This window comes from Malaclemys terrapin, chromosome 4 (assembly GCF_027887155.1).
Source record: "Malaclemys terrapin pileata isolate rMalTer1 chromosome 4, rMalTer1.hap1, whole genome shotgun sequence".
NCBI classification, from domain to species: Eukaryota; Metazoa; Chordata; order Testudines; family Emydidae; genus Malaclemys; species Malaclemys terrapin.
The window spans coordinates 142,451,473-142,473,689 of NC_071508.1; the positions used below are offsets into that span (position 1 = coordinate 142,451,473).

General features: G+C 44.4%; 1 protein-coding gene across 2 annotated transcripts in view; it reads left to right on the plus strand.

Annotated features, from left to right (window-relative positions):
- The window catches only part of SLC35F4 (solute carrier family 35 member F4), a 185,132-nt gene extending 176,062 nt beyond the window's left edge, over positions 1-9,070 (plus strand). For both annotated transcript variants that reach the window (XM_054027041.1, XM_054027042.1), the window contains 4 exons: positions 545-670; positions 2,916-3,108; positions 5,758-5,847; positions 8,625-9,070. In XM_054027041.1, coding sequence (XP_053883016.1) covers positions 545-670; positions 2,916-3,108; positions 5,758-5,847; positions 8,625-8,866 — 651 coding nt within the window. In that variant the 3' untranslated portion in view covers positions 8,867-9,070. The remainder of the gene's footprint in view (positions 1-544; positions 671-2,915; positions 3,109-5,757; positions 5,848-8,624) is intronic.
- The last annotated feature ends 13,147 nt before the right edge of the window (positions 9,071-22,217 follow it).

A 22,217-nucleotide genomic window follows, 5' to 3' on the forward strand; every position in this document is an offset into this window, starting at 1 on the left:
ATACTGGTCATTTCTCCTCTGTAGACAAGGCCTGCAGGTCCTAAATCCCACTGAGATTTAAGAGCCAAAATCACCTAGGTGCTTTTGGAAATTCTAATCACAAATCCCATTGGAAGTTGGGCACCGAACTCCCTTATGTTCCTTTGAAAATCCAAGACACTATCTGTAGCCTTACTAAAGACTTGTTTTGTCTAGCAGCAAATTAAGTTGTATAGACGATAATGTGCCAGAACAGTCTTAATCTTGGGAATCATTGCACCAAAGTGGATGTTAATCTAAAAATAATGTACGATAAAAGTTCTATCAATAGGTGCCATGAGACCGTGTGATGTTATAGACCCATATAGTTCATGATGCATATACCTACATTACTATCTGACGTCTTTCTCAATAGTTACATAATCACCTATTTAAGAGGAAACTAGAAGAACTAAAGTTAGAGAAGTAGCTGGTAACTATCATAAAACCACTCAGAGATAATCTAATCTCTTTCCAAGCAATAAAGTTCCTCTGAGCTTTAAATTTCTTTGTTTTGCTTGTACAGATTGTTGCAGCAATAATGGCAATCACAGGAATTGTTATGATGGCATATGCAGATGGTTTCCATGGCGATTCAATTATCGGGGTAGCATATGCTGTTGGATCTGCATCCACCTCTGCACTCTATAAGGTGGGTCATAATGTTTTGTTAATAGCAGGGAAATAGTCTTATTCCCTGCATCATGCGTTAAAAAATGCACAAGTTGAAAGCAAGCCAGGTTAAAAAATATATAAGGCTCACCTTTGCTACATAATTTATATTCTGAGCAGGAAGTGTCAGAAAAGTTACTACAGAGATAATTATTTTGTGACTGCCAAGTATTCAGAGGGGCTTTGCTTCATGAGCCTTTAATGAAATCTCTATTATTATACTGCCGGAAGATTATCATCTATGATTTCATCGTTTTTTTGCCATGGCAATTTATTGACACTATTTATAATGGGCTTGCTATGAGCAACAATGAGAAAATATTGAATGCTGTTAAACACCCTATTTCTTTGATGATGGCAAAATCCTCATCTCTTCTGCACTGCAGATCTCTATTTCATATTCCGCGCTCGTTCTAGGTTGGGAACTCCCATCCAGGACAATGGAAGTAGTACATACAGCATTTGGTTAGAGGCGCGCAGGGCATGAGATTGCACAGTTCTACCCCAGAGGTTCTACTTCTACTTTATTCGAAGGAGTGCTCTCCTTTTACCTTGATTGACACTTAGTGAGAATGACACTACATGCACGCAGGTTTCCTGACATTAATGAGGTGGAGTGTGAAGCAGAAGGTGGATAGGTGATGTGGAAGGGATCTAAAGTTAGCTTCCGGCTTCATCCTTAATTGTACGTGTCAGGTTCACCGTGAATAGTCACTAGTCACTCAAAATGTATGAATTTGGGTCTATGGGGATGAACTCTGCAGTGATTTACACCGCTTGTGATCCCCCCCACCCCCCGACATCAGAGAACCTATGGGCCTGATTTGGTTTTTGAAGGAGTCATTCGTCATTTACATCCGTGCGAGGTGAGAGTCGAGCCCTGTCACTCTAAATATTTAACCTGTCTTGGCTCCAGGGTTGTATTTTATTTACATTTGTTCCTTGCAAAATATTTTAATATGGTAACATTACCGTTGCTGGCTCAAAGCTGGCCCCATTTGTACTGTGAGAAGGACGTGGTTGAGTTGTGTGGACACAAAACTGAGAATGGGGATCACCTGAGTTTTAATCCCAGCTCTCTCTCTCTCTCTCAAACTCTTTCTTTGAGGCCATGAACCACTGATTTAAGCCTTGATTCATCAAGGTACTTAAGCTTGTGCCTAACTTTAAGCACATGAGTGGCGCCATTGAAGTCAGTGGGACTACTGGTGTCTAAAATGAGGCATGTGCTTAAGTACTCTAATGAATTGGGGCCGGGAGCCCAAATGTTCATGAAGGCTTCCAATTTTGGGTGCCCACCTGCAGCATCGGCTAACTTCAGCTGTGGTTGGAGCTGCTCTGCACCTCTGGAAAAAAAACATTGCTAGGTGCTGGATACGCACAAAGGAAGTGCCTGCCTTGGGGAGACAGACCAGACAGAGCCATGGAGAGTAGTGGGACAGAAGTTACATCATATACATGAAGGAGCCAGCCAGAAGGGTCGTGTCCTGACAGCAAGGGGTGGATTGTTTAACCCTTCCTCATGTGCATGAGTACTCACACAACCAGTCCCATTCAAGCCAAAGGATCTCCTCACATGCATAAATGATTAAAGGACTAGAAAACATGACCTATGAGGGAAGATTGAATAAATTGGGTTTGTTTAGTCTGGAAAAGAGAAGACTGAGGGAGGACATGATAACAGTTGTTACAAGGAGGAGGAAGAAAAATAGTTTTTCTCAATCTCTGAGGATAGGACAAGAAGCAATGGGCTTAAATTGCAGCAAAGGAAGTTTAAGTTGGACATTAGGAAAAAGTTCCTAACTGTCAGGGTGGTTAAGCACTGGAATGAATTGCCAAGGGAGGTTGTGGAATCTCCATCATTGGAGATTTTTAAGAACAGGTTAGACAAACACCTGTCAGGAATGGTCTGGATAATACTTGGTCCTGCCACAAGTTATGGGGACTGGACTTAGATGACTCTCGAGGTCCCTTCCAGTCCTATGATTCTATAAGTACTCACCAGGAGAGCAAGGCCTATAATGATTTAATAATACAGGGTCAGATCAGTCTCTTCTGTGGTAATACCCACTGGAGAGGGTCGGGAGGGTGGGATCTCAAAGACCCTCTTACAGAGCTCTTCCATTATCAAGGGGAAAGGTTGGTCCTGCAGAGCTTTATAGACATGGGAGAACTTCACTTGCAGCAGGATGTAACTGTTTTAAAATCTTCCCTTTCCACCACAGGTTTTGTTCAAGATGTTTCTTGGAAGTGCAAACTTTGGGGAAGCTGCTCATTTTGTTTCCACTCTGGGTTTCTTCAATTTAATCTTCATCTCGTTTACCCCGATCATACTGTATTTTACGAAAGTGGAATACTGGTCTCCCTTCTCTGCCGTGCCATGGGGTTATCTGTGCGGAGTAGCCGGCCTCTGGTTAGGTATTTGCAGAACATTTTTTTCATTTTTCTAATGCCTCATTTTGTTTACTGCAGGATCACCTTGAAACAGCTGCCCACATGAAAATTCTCCTTTCTCTAAATGTTTCAATGGCAGAATTCATTTGTAGCTAAAATCGCCATCTCATATCCCAAGAGACACCACTAGGCCTGCTTGGAAAATGGTTAACATAGCTCGTGGAAAACTTGGGGGCGGGGGAAAGTCCAAATTTAAAAAAATATGCTGAGCCGCTCTAGTAATTCTATTATCAGAGGGGTAACCGTGTTAGTCTGGATCTGTAAAAAGCAACCAAGAGTCCTGTGGCACCTTACAGACTAACAGATGTATTGGAGCATAAGCTTTCGTGGGTGAATGCCCACTTCGTCAGACGCATGTAATTCTGTCAGTTTTTACACTCACATTTTTATAGTGGTGCTTCAGCTGTCCCACTGTCTTACATACAACTGGCTTATTTTAAAATAAACTTGATGTAGCTGCTTGTATTTAGTTAGTCATCCAAATGTTAGTTCTTGGAGCACTGTCCGTTAATCATTTTGTTGTTTTTGTGCTAGCAACTAGAGGCCGACTCAACCAGAGCTCCTTTATGCTAAATGGTGCAATAGCTTGTGTTCCACTTTGGTGCAAATGAAAAGCTGCATGGCCTTTAACTCCTTTAACTCCCCTGCTCCATTTACAACGTTTCCTCTTTCAAAGAACTGTTGCTAGTGCTACTGAGTCTGCGAAGAGAACCATTGACATTGACCCAGGTCTGCTTTACACTCTGTTTCCTTCGCTAATAATGAAAGTGTCCATCTGTTTGGAACCGAACAGATTTTTTTTATCTCAGTCATACACTAAATGGAAACACTTTGGGGAAAACTATTGTTCATGCCTAGATGGGCTTCCCAGCCTCTCAGAGTCTGAATCAGAAGGGATGGCAGAGGTGTTGAGAGATTTGACTCTCTTCCACTTGCTGCCCTAGACCTAATTACATCCACTCTAAGAGCATCAAGGTAGGTGTAATTTATCATCCAGGGAGCTGGTTGAATACGGACTTTAAAGTAGGATAGAGCAGCTGCTGCACAAAGCAGGCAGAAAGCCAGCATAAAATCCTCAGTGTTGCTAGCTCTGTGCCATGCCTCTTCCTGATAACACCAGGATAGGAGCAGGAGGTGTGGCCATGGAGAAGAGGGGCCTGGCTGGGTTGCAAGGTGCTACTGCACAACAACATTCCCACACTGATAGAACGGCCCTTGGGAGCTGTTTCCAGCCAGTGCAAAAAATTTGCAGCAGCAGCCCTGAGGCTGCTCTAAGTTGTACTGCAGCCAAACTCTCTACTACCCAGCTCCGGAACTGGGGGGTGGGGGCATAGTTTGGCTGCACCTGAGGGCTCAGCCCCAGAAGCCTAGCTGAGCTCAGGGGGATATAACTTAGCTGCATTCAGAGGTGATGTATATCTGAGTGGTGGTGGTAACAACAATGCGTAATAGAAATAATGCTAGTCCAAGGGGATTGAGGCTCAAGAAGTTGCAAAACAGGGGAAGCAGGAAAGGGAAAACCGAATAACTGATGAGTCTGAATCAACCCAGTACCCCCACGGGTGCTGTATCATACAATATAGTGCAGTATAGCCTGTCCTTCAACTGCCTGCACTTTAAAATCCCTTTAAAAAGATGGGGGATTTCAGTGACGCTCTAATAGCTTATAATCTTTCACTTGGCTAGGCCTCCTCATGCTGCAACATCCATTTAGTAGCTATGGCCCTACGTGTAAGGGATTGTGCATCCAAAAAGAACACCTCCCCTCTGGTACCTGCACTTTTTAAAGCCCGTGAAAGGGAATTCAGAATCCTCTCCAGTTACCTGCCACTCTCATCTCATCCACTGGCCACTTCCCCGTGAACTACAGAGTCGTTGCAGCAAAGAGTCTTGTGGCATCTTATAGACTAACAGATGTATTGGAGCATGAGCTTTCGTGGGTGAATACCCACTTCGTCGGATACATGCATGCATGCATCATGCATCCAACGAAGTGGGTATTCACCCACGAAAGCTCATGCTCCAATACATCTGTTAGTCTATAAGGTGCCACAGGACTCTTTGCTGCTTTTACAGATCCAGACTAACACGGCTACCCCTCTGATACAGAGTAGTTGACTCCCTTCTTTTTTCAGTGGCTGAACAAAAAGGACAGGGCTGTCCTGGTAGGCGCATGTGCTTCTTGCTGCCATGTTCCTTTCAGGTATTGTGTAGCCAGAGACAGCACCTCCTTAACTGGTGAAATGTAACCCCCCCACTCCATTCCTGGCCTGTTGAGACAGCAGAAGTCCACCCTAACCCAAGAGGGACTAGTCTGAGAACAATCCTGGTTTCTTTTGTGGATAAGGGTGTAAAGCTTCGGTTCAAGCTTCAAAACAGGAAAGTGGCCCATTTTGAATGAGCAGGTTTTTTTTAACATGAACTTACAGCCAACCCTTCTCTCCTTCCCCATGCTAAACTTACATTCACATTCTGCTCATGACACATGCAGGATCAGATCCCTGACGGGCAAGAACTTATTAGAATGCCTGATGTAATTTAAAAGCTTAGAAAATCCGTTTGTTATTATTTTATTACTTCCAGCGTCTCATGTATCATTCTCTGTCTTTACAGCTTTTAACATATTGGTAAATGTTGGAGTTGTGCTGACCTACCCCATCCTAATTTCTATCGGGACAGTGCTCAGTGTTCCTGGAAATGCAGGTACAAATAATGCAATTAATGAATAAAACTCATAGACAAATGTACTAACATTTGAAGTAATTTTTAAGGGCACGTGATGTTGCCATATTTCTTCAGAAAGGTTTCCTAATGTAACCCGTCTGCCAGGTGGAGCCAGCAGCAACCAGGGCCGGGTTCAATATCTAGGGGTTCCTTTCCATCGATACAACACAGAACCAGCTCGAGCCCCCACCCAGTAACCTGGGAAATTGACACATCATCCCTGGGCGCCTCTGAGAGGCAGTACTTCTCCACTCGCAAGCACAGAGTCTGAGTGTAGAAAATAAACATTTAATAGAAGGAGGGAAGTGACTCGGCATTCATTTGGGAAAACACTGCAAACAGGGTTCATAAACCTAAACCATGAGTAAGAGACCCACCCCCAAGTAGGTTGGGCAGTGTCCTTGTCCCTTCAAGTTCTTAAGTCCAGCAACCCAAAAGCCCCCTTCATATGCTGGACCCGTCTCTGCACACCACTCACAATTGCTGTCCTTGGCCAGTGCAGACCCAGAGTTCAGAGGTGCATCTGTAGAGTTCACCTCCCTCCCTGGTTGGAGGGCGAGGGGGTAAAGAGGCACCTTACTCATTCCACTACTCGGGCACTCACCGGCTGCTCCTGCTGGCCACCTGATCCCTGCTCTGGCTGTGCCTCTCTGCTGCCACCAGGCCAGTCACCTGCTCACACCACGCCTCTCCACCAGCTGCCCTGCTAGCCGCTCGTCATGCTTCTCCACCAGTCGCCCTGCTAGCCGCTCGTCATGCCTCTCCACCAGCTGCCCTGCTAGCCGCTCGTCATGCCTCTTCACCAGCCGCCCTGCTAGCCGCTCGTCATGCCTCTCCACCAGCTGCCCTGCTAGCCGCCCGTCATGCCTCTCCACCAGCTGCCCTGCTAGCCGCTTGTCATGCCTCTCCACCAGCCGCCCTGCTAGCCGCCCGTCATGCCTCTCCACCAGCCGCCCTGCTAGCCGCTCGTCATGCCTCTCCACCAGCCGCCCTGCTAGCCGCTCATCATGCCTCTCCACCAGCCGCCCTGCTAGCCGCCCGTCATGCCTCTCCACCGGCCGCCCTGCTAGCCGCTCGTCATGCCTCTCCACCAGCCGCCCTGCTAGCCGCTCATCATGCCTCTCCACCAGCCGCCCTGCTAGCCGCCCGTCATGCCTCTCCACCAGCCGCCCTGCTAGCCGCCCGTCATGCCTCTCCACCGGCCGCCCTGCTAGCCACCCGTCATGCCTCTACACCGGCCGCCCTGCTAGCCGCCCGTCATGCCTCTACACCGGCCGCCCTGCTAGCCGCTCGTCATGCCTCTCCACCAGCCGCCCTGCTAGCCACCCGTCATGCCTCTCCACCAGCTGCCCTGCTAGCCACCCGTCATGCCTCTACACCAGCCGCCCTGCTAGCCACCCGTCATGCCTCTACACCAGCCGCCCTGCTAGCCACCCGTCATGCCTCTCCACCAGCTGCCCTGCTAGCCGCTTGTCATGCCTCTCCACCAGCCGCCCTGCTAGCCACCCGTCATGCCTCTCCACCAGCCGCCCTGCTAGCCGCTTGTCATGCTTCTCCACTGCCACCCTACTGGCTGTTTGTTGCACCTCTCCAGCTAAGTTGTTCACCAGCTCACTATCAGTCACCTTCTGCTGCCCCTTGCTGTGACCTCAGCACATCAATTTCTTAGTGATTTTAGCTCTGTGCAAAGTCCTGCCACAAGTGGTTGCAGCTCTCATTGAGCAATTTAAAACAACAAAAGAGGCTCCTAATAAAGCCTATTTAGCTCTATTCTTTGAACTGTTGGAAGGAACAGGTTGAGCCAGTCTTAAAGAGAACCTTTGCTGAGGGTGTACAGCCTCCCAGGCAGGTAGACAGTCTACCTACCCCTTTACTTTCACAAGGCTCTGACATTCGAGCCCTTGGCTTACCAAGGTTCTTTCAACCGATGGTGACACCCTCCTTTGGGACAGGTTAAGCACAGTCCTGCTTTTCTGTATTCCCACAATAATTACAACATTGGTAACCATATTTCACTACCCCTGCATTTCGTACTAAGGGGATTTGTACCCAATCCCAGCCAAAGTTGACCACTTTGACACCGCTGTATCTGCTAAATATGTAAGCAAAATAGGAGCTAATTGTATTTACATAAACACACCCAAATCTCTCCCCCTCCCAGCTAGCTGTCAGGGAAGCATTCATTCAGACCCTGCTTACACTAACTTAACTCACATTTTAAATAAACATGAAGCTGCCAACACTAGAGGTGTGCAAGAGGTTTAAATTTTGCAATTGCAATTTTTCACTGGGAAATTAAAAGTCAATATATGATTTTCCAGTACATGTAACTCCCCTAACAACCTATGGGCTAGGTTGTGCACCTGTGTGGGCTATCTGTTGCCGTGGTCTGGGGCAAGGTAGGGGTGGGTGGAGCTTTGACTCTGCCTCCCCAGCACAGCTGAGCCAGTGCCAATGGAGGAGTAATCTGTGCCAAGTATAGGACTAGCAAAGATGACTTCCTCTTTGCTCCATGGGGAAAGTAACCAAGGACCAAATTGTAACTCTGAGTTTTACTCAAGGCTTGTGTGACTTCTACAATCTAGCCTTAATATTGAATGACTTACCGTACACATTACTGTTAAAACACGGAGGAAAAGCAAGGCTTTCCAATAGAACTCACCGTTAGTTATAGGAACCATATAAGGCTCGTTTCGACGAAGCCATACCACGCAGAATGATAGTATTTGATTTCATTGTCTTTTCCCCCATTGTAGCTGTGGATCTCCTAAAACACGAGGTGATCTTCAGTGTAGTAAGGTTGGGTGCCACAATCATCATCTGCACTGGATTTTTGCTAATGCTGCTGCCAGAAGAATGGGATGAAATTACCCTGCGATTCATCAACAGCTTAAAGGAAAAGAAAAGTGAAGACCACGTAGAAGATATCACAGACTCCAGTGTGCATACAAGGAGCAGAAGCAGAGCCAACGGGACAGTGTCTATACCACTGGCTTAAAGCTGGCGAACATTTAACTGCACGTGAATGTATATTCTGTGAATATAATTTAATTTTCTCACTACTTGTATGCTAAAATGACAGTATTACTCTGAACTGGGGATGAATTATAAAATAAATGATAAACACATCAATAATAAATGTTTACATTTATACACTTACAAAGGAACAGGTGTAAATAACCACAATAAATTTTTTTTGTAATGAAACGTTAATCTGCATTCTGTTTACTTGCCTTTTAAAAAAAAATCAAATCCACTGTGCAACTTGACAGCTGTGCTTCTGTTCGCAAAAAAGGGGAGGGGCGAAGTCTTCAAAGGCCTGATTTGTATATTTGTTTAGTTCCAGCAGGCATCTATATTCAAAGTTAAACATTCGTGTTCTTTCCAAATGTAATGATTTGACATTTTTACAAGGCGGTATCAAAAAGGCAGTGGACTCATTTTAAAACACCCAATCAAGAATCTTGGAACCCTAAAATATGAAGGGAACTGAGGTCTCCCATTAAAGTTTGGAATTTTTATTAGAACATACAAATATATTCTCAAGGATATAAATTAACCTATGGAATTTTATTGCAGTGCTGCTAAATACGCAGAGGAAGCTATCTGAGCAAAACCTGGAAATACTAGTGTCATTTCTTAGCTCACAATTAAATGTGATGGTGTGAGCGTATCTCCATACATTATGTTTTACAACTGGCCTATATCTGGTATAAATTAAGGGCCAGATTTTGATACCCACAAAGGACCAGAACGCTGCTCCAACTCTACTCAGTTCACTAACATCGAGCAGGCGACCATTAGGATTTTGGCCAGCTGTTAGCCCTGGGATAGGGTTAGGGTTAATAGGCCAGGGCTGGGGTTAGGGTTAGCTCATGGGCTCTACATGTATTTAGAGTTGTGAACAGGTCTTGGCCTAGGGCCCAAGTTAGATTTGGGGACTGTTTATGAGCCCAGGTCTTGACTAGGGATGGGCCATTTCGTGGGCGAGGGTTATGGTTGGGTCCAGTTCATGAGCAGACCCGATGGCACCAATTCCTAGGTTGTGACGTGCGGGGGGAATGGGAGGAGGGCCTTGTGAAATAGAAAGAGATGGAGCCATTCATAATTTGGTGGGAGTTGAAAGATGTGGTCACTGAGCCTCTTCAGAAGTGTTCACTAGGAAGTTGTTGGTACCCTTCATAGGTTACTAAAGGCATCCGTCACAGCACACCTCAGGGACACGCCAATGCCTACTAATGCACAGTCTGTGGTAGCTTCTTGATACATACGCCATGCATTTATGTAGGTTAGCAACATGCAGAACTTGATGGCTCAATCATTTAAAATGTTTTTGGTTTGGTTTTTTTAAACCTATGAGATATTGGGGCCTCATTCTGAGCTCATTTACATAGGTGCAAATCAAAAGTAATTGTATTGAAATTAATGGATTTTTGCCCCCCCAAAAACAGGTGCAAGTGAGTCCAGAATAAGGACCATTGTGATTTCCAGATATCAAGAGCGTACCATTGTTAGTGATGCATTTTCTGTAATTCTAGTCATGCAGTGATTATACAGACATGATTAGCTTATGTAAACACTTCCTTTTTATGGGTGCTTGTTCTCAGTAATCCATGGATTGAATTCCTTTCTAATATAAATAACGCTAAATAGTAATCACAATTCCACTCTATGTTCATAAAAGTAATATAGCATTTTGAGTGATACTGCAGGGCATTTGGTACCTTGGTTAAAAAAAAAAAATCCATCTGTAGCCAAATTGCTTCCAAATAACAGTCATCTTTGACTGATTGATTTTTATGACTGTTATTACAGTCAAACAATGACATTTTAAATTATAGATTGCTATTTTAAAGGAATTAGCTGTGTTTGACTTTTAAAGGATTTTTCATTGTGGCGAGTGAGACAAATATTAATGTGGGTTAAAGCTACAGTTACTAGAGCGGTTGGCCAAGATTTTCAAAAGGCACTGGTGGTTTCTGGGGCGCACAGCCGGAGCCACCTTCAAGGCGCCTGAAGCTAGCTGAAAAACCAAATCACTTTAAGAAGGCTCAACATCATTAATCACTTTTGAATAGGTTGGCTGTTTAAAACATACCAAGGCTTTAAAAAAACCCATGCACAGCCTGCTACTGTAGTGCATATCGAAAGAAAAATGGGTATACTGACTTCCTATCCGTCACATAGCATTCCTATAGCATGGACTGCAATCAGTTTGTCGCTTATAGTGTATTTGGGAAGCATTGATTATTGTGACCCACGGTTTGTATAAAACCCATGGTCATGGTGTAGTAAATGAACTACAAACCCTAGTGTTAAGAAATTGTGTCAGGCCCCCAGTATCATGAGATTAGCTTAAAAATCATGAGATTTAAAAAAATAATAAAAGCTGCATCTTTTCAGTCTTCTTCTGGTATTTGAGCCTTTGCGGGGGGGGAAAGGGGGGGGGAAAGATGTCACATTTTTAAGCTTTCCTCCTGAACAACAAGGACCTGAAACTGGCCTCTTTTTTTTTTTTTTTTTCAATGAAAGCTCAGTTTCACTCATAATCTCATGACTCTAGGATATGGGGCTTTAAGAAAAGCTCTGAACATCATGAGACTTGTGATAAAAGCGCCAGGGTTGGCAATATTGCCAGTTGTAGGACTGGGGCCATTAACTTCAATGGGTGGAGTTTTATTGAAGATCACACTTTCTGTTTACACCTGGAGTCCTATTTCCTGGTTCTCTACATATGGAAAATTTAACCCAAAAGTCTAGTTCTCTCAAAATCCTCATGTTCTCAAATATTGCAAATCACCTAACTTTCTGTTAGCTGGATTCTCCTGGACCACCCTGACTTGATTTCTGACAATTTACTGCTCTGCATTAATGCAACGGATATTTTTAGTGAAAAAGCAAATACCAAAATGAAAAAAAAAACCCTCTTGTTAATATGCTAAAGCACAGCCACTCGGTGTGAACAGCTCCACTTCTCACTGGAGCCTCGGCAGGTACAGAATCAGGTCTTTGAGGAATTTCATCTTTAATAAACTAGGAAAAACAATTTCCTATTCTGGTGTTCCAATTTCATGAGATGGTTGTGCGGCCAGAAGGCACAGTGCCTGAGGGTCCTGATCAGTCAAGTTTGGAAGAATGGGCTTGAACTTGGTTAAGTTAGGTGTAAAATATCCAAGCCCCAGTGCATAGCAGTGAACATGTCCAAATCCCGTGCTACTTAGCAAAAGCAAGAATCTTTGCATTGAAAAAAATTGTATTGCATGTTAGGCATAGTGTCTAGTCAGACTTACAGGGCCTGAGTCAAAGCCCATTGCAATCCATGGGAGTTCTTTCTACCACGAATAAAACGCAAGATTAAATTTTCCCTAAGCCCATCACACACGTTTTTCACACGAGGTTTAGAGCCCCAATGCTATATAAGAGCTAGGTTTTATGATGATGATGACCCAAACTCTCTCAACGTTTGGGGCTATCCAGACCTGGGATTTTTGGCTTGGATCCATCTCTAGTTTTATATGCTCTGGATCTGCTGTAATAGTATGGGCAACCATGCTCCATGCCCCAGCCTAGCCCAGCTCTGTGCTACAGAACTGTGGCCGTTCCTCTGCCTTTGGAGACTTCAGGCCTCCTTTGAAATGGTTCTTGCATTCATTGAGGAGCACTTAGTATCTTCACACCTTTTGAAACAATTAGTTTACCTCCCCTGCCCTGAAACTGATGGCCCGTGATGCCTCTGACCTCTGTGCCATCTGATCTCTTGTTGATCCTGTCCATTTTTTTCCTTGGTGCTTGAGAGAGTCAGGGACAGTATCAATCCACATGGAGCAAGTCCAAGCCTTCAGTGATGGTAGGCTTTAACGTTCAAATCATGGCTGAGGCCTAGGGCTATTGGAGCAGAAGCTGCAATAGTCTCTTTAATAGCACCCTGGTGCCTTCTGAGCATGTGAGAGCAGTTTCAAATCAAGCCACACGAAACAGACTATCAGTGAACTGTAAGGAAAGGTCACCATTCCATTTTCAGTCTTAAAAATTAGACGTTACTATGGAGCTAAATTTTCACCACCTTGCCTCACTCCCCTAGATGCAGTCATGTGACCAACCTGTCCCTGCAATGCAGCTGCAGGAATCGTGCATTGTCACACCTGGATCCCCACACCTATTGTATGTGGTTGAGAACAACCATTGAGATCTGGGGGTCATAGTGGACCACAAGCTAAATATGAGTCAACAGTATAACACTGTTGCAAAAAAAGGTAACCTCATTCTGGAATGTATTAGCAGGAGTATTGTAAGCACGACACGAGAAGTAATTCTTCCGCTCTACTCCACACTGATTAGGCTTCAACTGGAGTATTGTGTCCAGTTCTGGGCGCCACATTTCAGGAAAGATGTGGGCAAATTGGAGAAAGTCCAGAGAAGAGCAACAAAAATGATTGAAGGTCTAGAAAACATGACCTATGAGGGAAGATTGAAAAAATTGGGTTTGTTTAGTCTGGAAAAGAGAAGAGTGAGAGAGGACATGATAACAGTTTTCAAGTACATAAAAGGTTGTTACAAGGAGGAGGGAGAAAAATTGTTTTTCTTAACCTCTGAAGATAGGACAAGAAGCCATGAGCTTAAATTGCAGCAAGGGAGGTTTAGGTTGGACATTAGGAAAAACTTCCTAACTGTCAGGGTGGTTAAGCACTGGAATAAATTGCTGAGGGAGGTTGTGGAATCTCCATCATTGGAGATTTTTAAGAGCAGGTTAGACAAACACCTGTCAGGGATGGTCTAGATAATACTTAGTCCTGCCATGAGTGCAGGGGACTGGACTAGATGACCTCTCAAGGTCCCTTCCAGTCCTATGATTACCTTGGCCATCACCAGGACATCACCTGAGCTGCAGCTTGAGCTAACGGAGTTTTTCCATGGGCTTTGGATCAGACCATAAATTGGCAGCTGTAGCAGACACGTCTTAGAATCATAGAATGTCAGGGTTGGAAGGGACCTCAGGAGGTCATCTAGTCCAACCCCCTGCTCAAAGCAGGACCAATCCCCAGACAGATTTTTGCCCCAGATCCTTTAATAGCCCCCTTAAGGATTGAATTTACAACCCTGGGTTTAGCAGACCAATGCTCAAACCACTGAGCTATCCCTCCCCCCCTGAGTCTTCTGTGACTCAGATGCAGAAGAGGACATACATTGAATGTAGGTTACATTGCACACAGCTGTTTAGGACCCTACATTGCCCATTGTCCTGATTTTTAGCTTAGACCTTTTTAAGAGGAAGGCAATAGCATTCCTAAAATACAGCTTAGTGGCTCAACCAGGGAATGCCCATAAAATCAAAGGTAAATTAAGAACATTTGATTATTACTTTACATGGATTTGTTTTAAATGAACTGGTTGTATCATTTTTAGTGCCTTCTGTGACTGTTAGCCTCCTTTACAATCACTCCAATAAAGTTTACAGCCTTCGAGTGAAGCAATGTGATAATTTTATTGTGGTCACATGACTTGGTTTGTACCCCATGGAAAGGAAGTACTGAACTGGCTGCTGCATTATCAAGTTTTGGCCTCATGTGAGGGCTGCATCAAAGCTCCCTGGCAGGAAAACAAAACGTGCTTTGAATAAATCATCTTGAGTGCTACGCCATAAAATATCGCACTTGAGAGGGCTCAGGAAAGTGACAATAACAATATTATCCCAGCACAGTGAGAAGACGCAACCTTTACTGGTATAAAAACTAGTTCCCTTGCAAACATATGAAACAACAACCAATGTGTGCGTAACCCTCATGTTGCTACAGCTTGAGATTCCAGATGTGTAATAATGAAATCTCTTAACCCTGGTACTATACTGTACATTCCAATCAATGAAATTACACTGGAATATTTTTCTTCACTCCTTGATCAGTTTCATGGAGATACACACCGTAAACAAAACTAACAACCGCAACAATCAGCCAATTTGCATAATTCTCAGTACGTCTTTTTTATTAGGGATTTGTTTGAAGTCTAGCTGTTATCCAGCTGTTATTTTGGCAGTGAAGTCTGTAACATTAACTACATCACTGTCCCATTTCATTACATATGCCTAGCCTTGTGTGTGTAGCTGTATGTCTGTCTGAATTTCATGTACAGCCATTCATAAGATTCAAGGAAAAATGCAAGCATTTTTGCAGTACAGTGGACTGTCGCAACCAGTCTCTGCTGTGTTAATATTCAGACAAGTAATATGTACGACCAAGGGAATGGAAAGTATTCGCTATGAAGCAGAAATATCATCATCCTCTCCTGTTTCCAATGCCAAGGTTAAGTAGGGTGGTCATCTGTCAGTTTCTTGGCTTTGGTACCCTAGATGGCCAGCCATCTCAAGCCTAGACTTATTTTACAGATGTGGAATTGAGGTACAGAGAAGCTAAGTGACTTGCCCAAGATCACACAGGACATCTGTGGCAGAGCAAGGACTTGGAGCCAAGGTCTCCCATGTCTTGGATCAGTGCCCCAGCCACCAGACCATCCTTCCTCTCATAAACCAGAATCATACTTATCAAAAACTTCATTTAGTATAATACACTTTGTCCTTCCTCATTACATTCCCTAATGAGGTAATATGCCTGCAGGATAGAAACTGGAGATGTGCACCATATACTTGTGCTCTCAGACAGGGGCTTTGGATGTGATTATTTCTCTTCGTTAAGTCTCACCTAGTGAATAGACTATATTTAGCTGTGGTGCTGTAAATGAGATTCAAGCAATTGCCCATCTTAAAGACCTACTCCATAGATCTAGAGAAGGTCAAATGTCCCTCTTGAATTCTAAATTCATTTAATCTTACTTCACAGGGGCAGTTTGATTTTTGTAACATTCCGGTTTTGCATTTATGGCTGAATTTAGGACAGTATAAGTGTTATGCACTTTAAGTCAAAGGGTAAATGGGCCTCTAAGATGCTGCTTGATTGGCCTTCCATGAATTCCCTGTATGCATGATTTCTTTCCATTACTTCTTTTATCTTGGATATTTCTGAGACATCCATCATTCTCATATTTAATTGCCATCTTGCTATCTGATCCTTGAATAACTTAAGGAGCAATTCATCATTTTGTCAACACTACACAGTATGAGCTAAGCTGAGGGTGTCCAAGTACAATACATAGGTTTAGGGACACATTTTCAACAGTGTTTGTAAATGCACCTACGAAAATGCACATGCCAGTATATACCCATTTTGTACACATAATGACCAGTGTACCATATGTAACAGTAAAGCAATATGATTGCAGAAACATATTAAGCATGCAGCTATTGTATGCCTATTTATGTCTCACTTTTGAGCAATGATGGCCGTCGGTGATGAAGCATGATGAAAACATTTGGCTGTCAGGGCATCAGTTTTTGACTTGTTAATTTGTACACTTCTGCTGGAGTGAACCTGTGCCCTTTAAAAAGTGAGAGACATCCCGCCTCCCCTCCCCCCCTCCCCCCATTGCCTTTGGCCACCACATGGGTTTTTGTTCCATTGACAATAATGTGAATTTGAAAGGGAAAGCTGGAGACAGAGCCAGGGAGGAAGCAAGCAGATTATTACAACTACGCAACAAATGTGCTGCCATGAATTGCTTTTGTGCCCCATTTTATTTAGTTATCATGTTTCACCACTCACACAATGGTATGCCTAAATGTGTAATAACTAGCCCCAGGTTAGTGAGGGTATAAAGTCCATTGACTAGTCATCATGATGCCCTATGTGATAGCGTCAATGGACTTACACCAGTGATGACCTGGTCACAATTTATATTAAGGTTCTATGTATAAATAAGTCATAAAGGGTTAATCAATGGTTAATTGAGGTTTTATTAAATGGTTCATCAATTGTTACAAACTGTTATCGAATCCAATGGGTCAATAGGTAGCTGCTAAATATGATTTATAACCTCTTCTTCTGACATATCCTACTCACGCTTATACCATCAATTAATCATGTATTAACCCTTTGAAAATGGAACCTTAATATAAATTTGTAACTAACCAGTACTTGTAACTAACATTTAGATTTCTACCTAAGAAAATGAGCCCACTCCAGAGCTCTAGGGGGCCCCGACACATGTTAGAAAACAAAAGTAAAACTGAACATCCGCTTAGCCCTGACTGCCAATACTTAATACAAATTGTAATGCAAATTTCCCCTCCTGGTGCCTCCTCCAAAGTCTTCCCTCCTGCAACGTGTGCTCCTCCCTCTAAGTTCCCTGCAGGGTGCTACATGGGGAACAAATATTTTAAAATGGGCTCGTCAATCTAGCAGAGAAAGGTATAACACGATCCAATGGCTGGAAGTTGCAGTGAGACAAATTCAGACAGGAAGTAAGGTGTAAATTTTTAACAGTGGGAGTAATTAACCATTGGAACAATTTACCAAGGGATGTGGTGGATTCGCCATCACTGCCCATTTTCAAATCAAGACTGGATGTTTTTCTAAAAGATCTGCTCTAGGAATTATTCTGGGGAAGTTCTATGGCCTGTGTCATGCAGGAGGTCAGAGTAGATGGTCCCTTCTGGCCTCAGAATCCATGACTCTTGCTGGGCTATATCAACTATTGTCTGTGTTTTTAACAATGATTAGCATTTTTCTATAAACTTTTCTTCACTATGTGTCGTGTTCTATCTATGCAGAGAAGGGCCCTGATCCTGCAGAGACTTGCACATGTGCTTAACTTTACACACTGTGAGTAGATCCCTTAAAGTCAATGAGACAACTCACAGTGTGTAAGTCTTTGCAGGGTTGAAGCTTAAAACAAGCTTCCCATCCATTGTTATGGCACATAACATAGGCTACCACAATAAGTGTGGTTGGTAATATATGGGAAATAAATAATTAAGGGGTTCAATTGCAGAATTAAGCTTACTCACTATAGGTGTCACCAGGAAATACCTATTTAAAAATTATATATTATACGCACACTAATTCTCTCTCTCACTCTCACTCTGTCTGACACAATTCATTTTTGGTCAACATTTTCCAGTTTTTCCACCAACAAAATGAAAAACAAAAATGACCAAACTCAGTAAAAACAAATTTACTAGAAACCATTTTCCATAACTGATCGGATTTTATATTTTGCTTTCATTTTTGTGGGATTTTTTGTTTTTTGCTCAAGAAGTTTAGAGTTTTGTTTTGAATATCCAGAGCAAAATTGGCATTTTTGACCAAGCCTAATAAATATATAGCAAACTGTGAAAAATATTTGGTGCTGTAAATACCAATCCCATTTTTGAGTGTTGCAGCTGCAAATTCCATACAGCCCACTAAATCCACATACCCAAACAACACATATTGTGGTGTAGCTCTGTCAAAAAAAAAAATCAAGCTCTATGTTTTCTGTTTCCTCCTGTCATCTGGCAGCATGTCACCAGAGACCTCACGTTTTGTATCAACAATTTCCATTCGATTGTGAAGGAAAGTCATAAGCAGTGAAAAATGCTTCGCAGTATAAACATTAACTTGATGGAGCAGTAAAAGTGTTTTGTGGATGAGTAAATTCTGCCAAGGAATGTCATTCCTATCTGATCGCATTACACAGGTCCACTGCACAACGTCGGCTGCTCATTAACTGTCCCCCGCCCCCCCAAAAAAACCTGCCAATCCTTTATGATGAAAATGGGATAGGAGGAAAGGCCAGAATGACAGCTAGAGTTGGGCAAGGAACTCAAAACAGTGATACATGGTAAAATCCTCACCCACTATTGAAATACCTGGCAAAATTCTCATTGATTTCAGTGTACTTCCCCCCATAGAATGGGGGACTTCAGCCAGGACTCAACAGAGCTGAATCTGATGCTTGGCTCTGCCACAGACTTCCTGTGTGACCTTGGGTAGGTCACTGGATCTCTCTGCGCCTCAGTTCCCCATCTGTAAATTGGGGGTGATAATATTCTTTAGTTACACTGGCAATTCTTCTGGGCTGGGATTCTCTGTTACCCTGTGTTTGTACAGTTCCTGGCACCCAGGGGGCCATGATCTTGGTTGGAGTCTTTAGGTGCTGTCATCATTGTTCTTAAAAAACATTTTCACAAATATTGACTCCAATCTCAAGCTGAATTTGATTCCCTGCTATTCATGCCCCTGGAGTGTGCATGATCCAGGAGTAGTCCAGCTACTGAGTTGTTACTCTAAGGCCCTTAAACTAAGCACTCAGCATTCAGGGACATTAGGCATTTTCTGTAGGTTTGCTCAGGGCCGGCTCCAGGGTTTTGGCCGCCCCAAGCAGCCAAAAAAAACCAAACCTGCGATCGCGATCTTCGGCGGCAATTCGGCGGAAGGTCCTTTGCTCCGAGCGGGAGTGAGGGACCATCCACCGAATTGCCGCCAAATAGCTGGACCTGCCACCCCTCTCCGGAGTGGCCGCCCCAAGCACCTGCTTGCCAAGCTGGTGACTGGAGCCGGCCCTGGGTCTGCTTACTATAGCTCTGCAAGTGTTACACCTTACAAGAGAGGCCTCCTTGGTCTGTGGTCTTTTGACTAAGAGCCCAAGCAGGTGAAGTTTGCTTCACTTCTCTGGGATGGTGTGTATGACATTCCCAAGCAACAGCATAAAACCTTGATCCAGCAAAGCGCTTGCACACTTCGGGCCAGATTTGTCAGCGTATTCAGGTGCCTAAGGATGCAGATGGTCACCTAGTGGGATTTTCAGATGTGCCTAACTCCCATTGACTTCAGTGGGAGTCAGATATCTAAGTGCTTTGGAAATCCCACTAGGCACCTAGCTGCATCTTTAGGCAGCTAAATGCCTTAACACATCTTGCCCTTGGTCCCTTTAATGTTCCTCTCCCAAGAGAAGAGTCAGGAAAGAGCTTCGTTAGTCTCAAATCAGCATATATGCCCTGCTGCATTGACAGGTACACTTTGTTCTTCTAAATGAATGTAAGTCACTGTATAGTATTAAACGGAGTTCGGAACCTTACACATATATTGTTGGCTGCTGTCCAGGTGTTTTCCTGCTTAATCAATAGCTGCTGTTTTACTAAGCCCACCATGCTGGCATATGCAAAAATGCTGATACTACTACCCTAGCCCTACAAACAATCCTCCTTGGGTATCCAACGCTCTGTCTTTATAATGTAATTGATCCCCAGCTGTCCAAATAAGTTGTGCTCTCTGAAACTGAGAGTTAATATGGATGATGGATTATTATTCTAGGCACCAGGTGGGTTCGCACTGTAAGGTGTGGAAAGTTCCAAGTAGGCTGCTGTTTAGCACAGACACAAAAGGATGGATTATTCTCTTCTATTTTTCTCCCCTTTGAGCCAAATCCTACTTTTGGTTACACTCATGCAAGTTGATGGAAGTTACTGGGCCAGATACACTCTCAGATACACCAGTATAACTCTAGAGTAAAGATAGGGTTACCATAGTTCAACAATCAAAAAAGAGGACACGGGGTGCCACCCTAGCCCCGCCCCAGCCCTGCCCCCTCCCACTTCCCGTCCCCCTCAGAATCCCCCTACCCCCTGACTGCCCTCTCCTGAGACCCCCACCCCCTATCTAAGTCTCCCTGCTCCCTGTCCCCTGACTGCCCCAACCACTCTCTACACCCCCTTCTCCTGACAGCCCCCCCAGAACCCCCGACCAATCTAACCCCCCCATTCCCTGTCCCTTGCCTGCCCCAACCGCTCTCTACACCCCCTTCTCCCGACAGCCCCCCCAGAACCTCTGACCAATCTAACCCCCCCGTTCCCTGTCCCTTGCCTGCCCCAACCACTCTCTACACCCCCTTCTCCCGACAGCCCCCCCCCCAGAACCCCCGACCAATCTAACCCCCCCCATTCCCTGTCCCTTGCCTGCCCGCCCCCCCACCAGGCCGAGGGAGAGCTGCGGGCTCCACGTGCAGCCAAACACTGGGGCGCTGCTCTGCGGGGGAGAAGGGAGCTGGGGAGGGGGAGGGACTCTGGCTGCTAGAGGCCCCAGTGGCTGCGAGCGGCTTTCAATCAGGCCCAGCCGTCCAATCAGCCGCGCCGCACTCTGCATGAGGGGAAGTGGGAAATCCTGGACATTTCTACGTTATTAGAAATCCCCCCCGGACGGCTATTTACAGCTGAAAAAGCCGGACATGTCCGGGGAAACCCGGACGGATGGTCACCCTAGTAAAGAATAAGCGGTTCTTCAAATGTGGCCCTTCACCGGCCTTCTTTTTCCTCTTCAGCTGCAGGCTGCAATGCCTGAGTCCTTTTCCTCTGCCTGCTAGCACTTCCGGGACAAAATTTCCGGAGTAAAATCAACGTTTTTACAAACCAGCTGGTCAGAGAAGCAAAGGGAAACTTCTCAAGGTCAAGCACTGATTAAACGAGCAACTTTTAGTAAGAGTGTTTTTAAGATGTGTTGTAGAAAAATTCTGGGCCTAAACTTAACTGAACCAGGTAGGCCTATCTTTTGGGCCTGGGCCTGAACATTTGTCAAGTTGAACTGAAGAAAGGGTTTTTTGGAGAAACAGGGACTTTCGGAGACAGGGTAAAGGAAAAGTACAAAAGAGGAACTACCTGTAGTCACAAGGCTGGTGATTCATAACTGCCCACTGTTAGTCTGTAGGGAAGCATGTAACCGCAATGGGCAAATTGAGAAAAACAGGAAAGCTTGCTATGCCATATTCTCTTTTAAGGATATTGTATTCCATTTATGGCTCATAGACTCATAGACTTTAAGGTCAGAAGGGACCATTATGATCATCTGGTCTGACCCCCTGCATGCCGCAGGCCACAAAACCGTCCCCACCCTTCCCTTGACTCTGCTGTTGAAGTCCTCAAATCCTGTGTCTTGGTGACTTCAATTGGCAGAGAACCCTCCTGCTAGCGATCCCTGCCCCATGCTGCGGAGGAAGGCGAAAAACCTCCAGGGCCTCAGCCAATCTACCCTGGAGGAAAATTCCTTCCCGACCCCAAATATGGCGATCAGTAAGACCCCGAGCATGTAGGAAAGAGTCTCCAGCCTGACCCTTGTTAGCCATTATACTATTTACCTGCTATTGCTCGGTATTCCTCAGCTAATGTGTTTTACCATTAAACCATTCCCTCCATAAACTTATCTAATTTAATCTTAAAACCAGACAGGTCCCTCGCCCCCACCGTATAATGCTGATAAGAAAGTGTGTATTAATAATTGTGGTTTTGTCCTATATAAGCTGCTGGATTTTATCTGTCGGGCGGGTGTTCGGCTGCCTTCGCTGACTCCCCCATGCATGCACGTTTGGTTAATCAATAAAGGAGCCTCAGGCTGGCTGATCCAAAATCTACCGTGTGGTCGATTTTCCACAACAGATGCAAATATTTATGGGAGAGAGAAAGACTCACTGAGGCCATTAGATGATATTTGGTA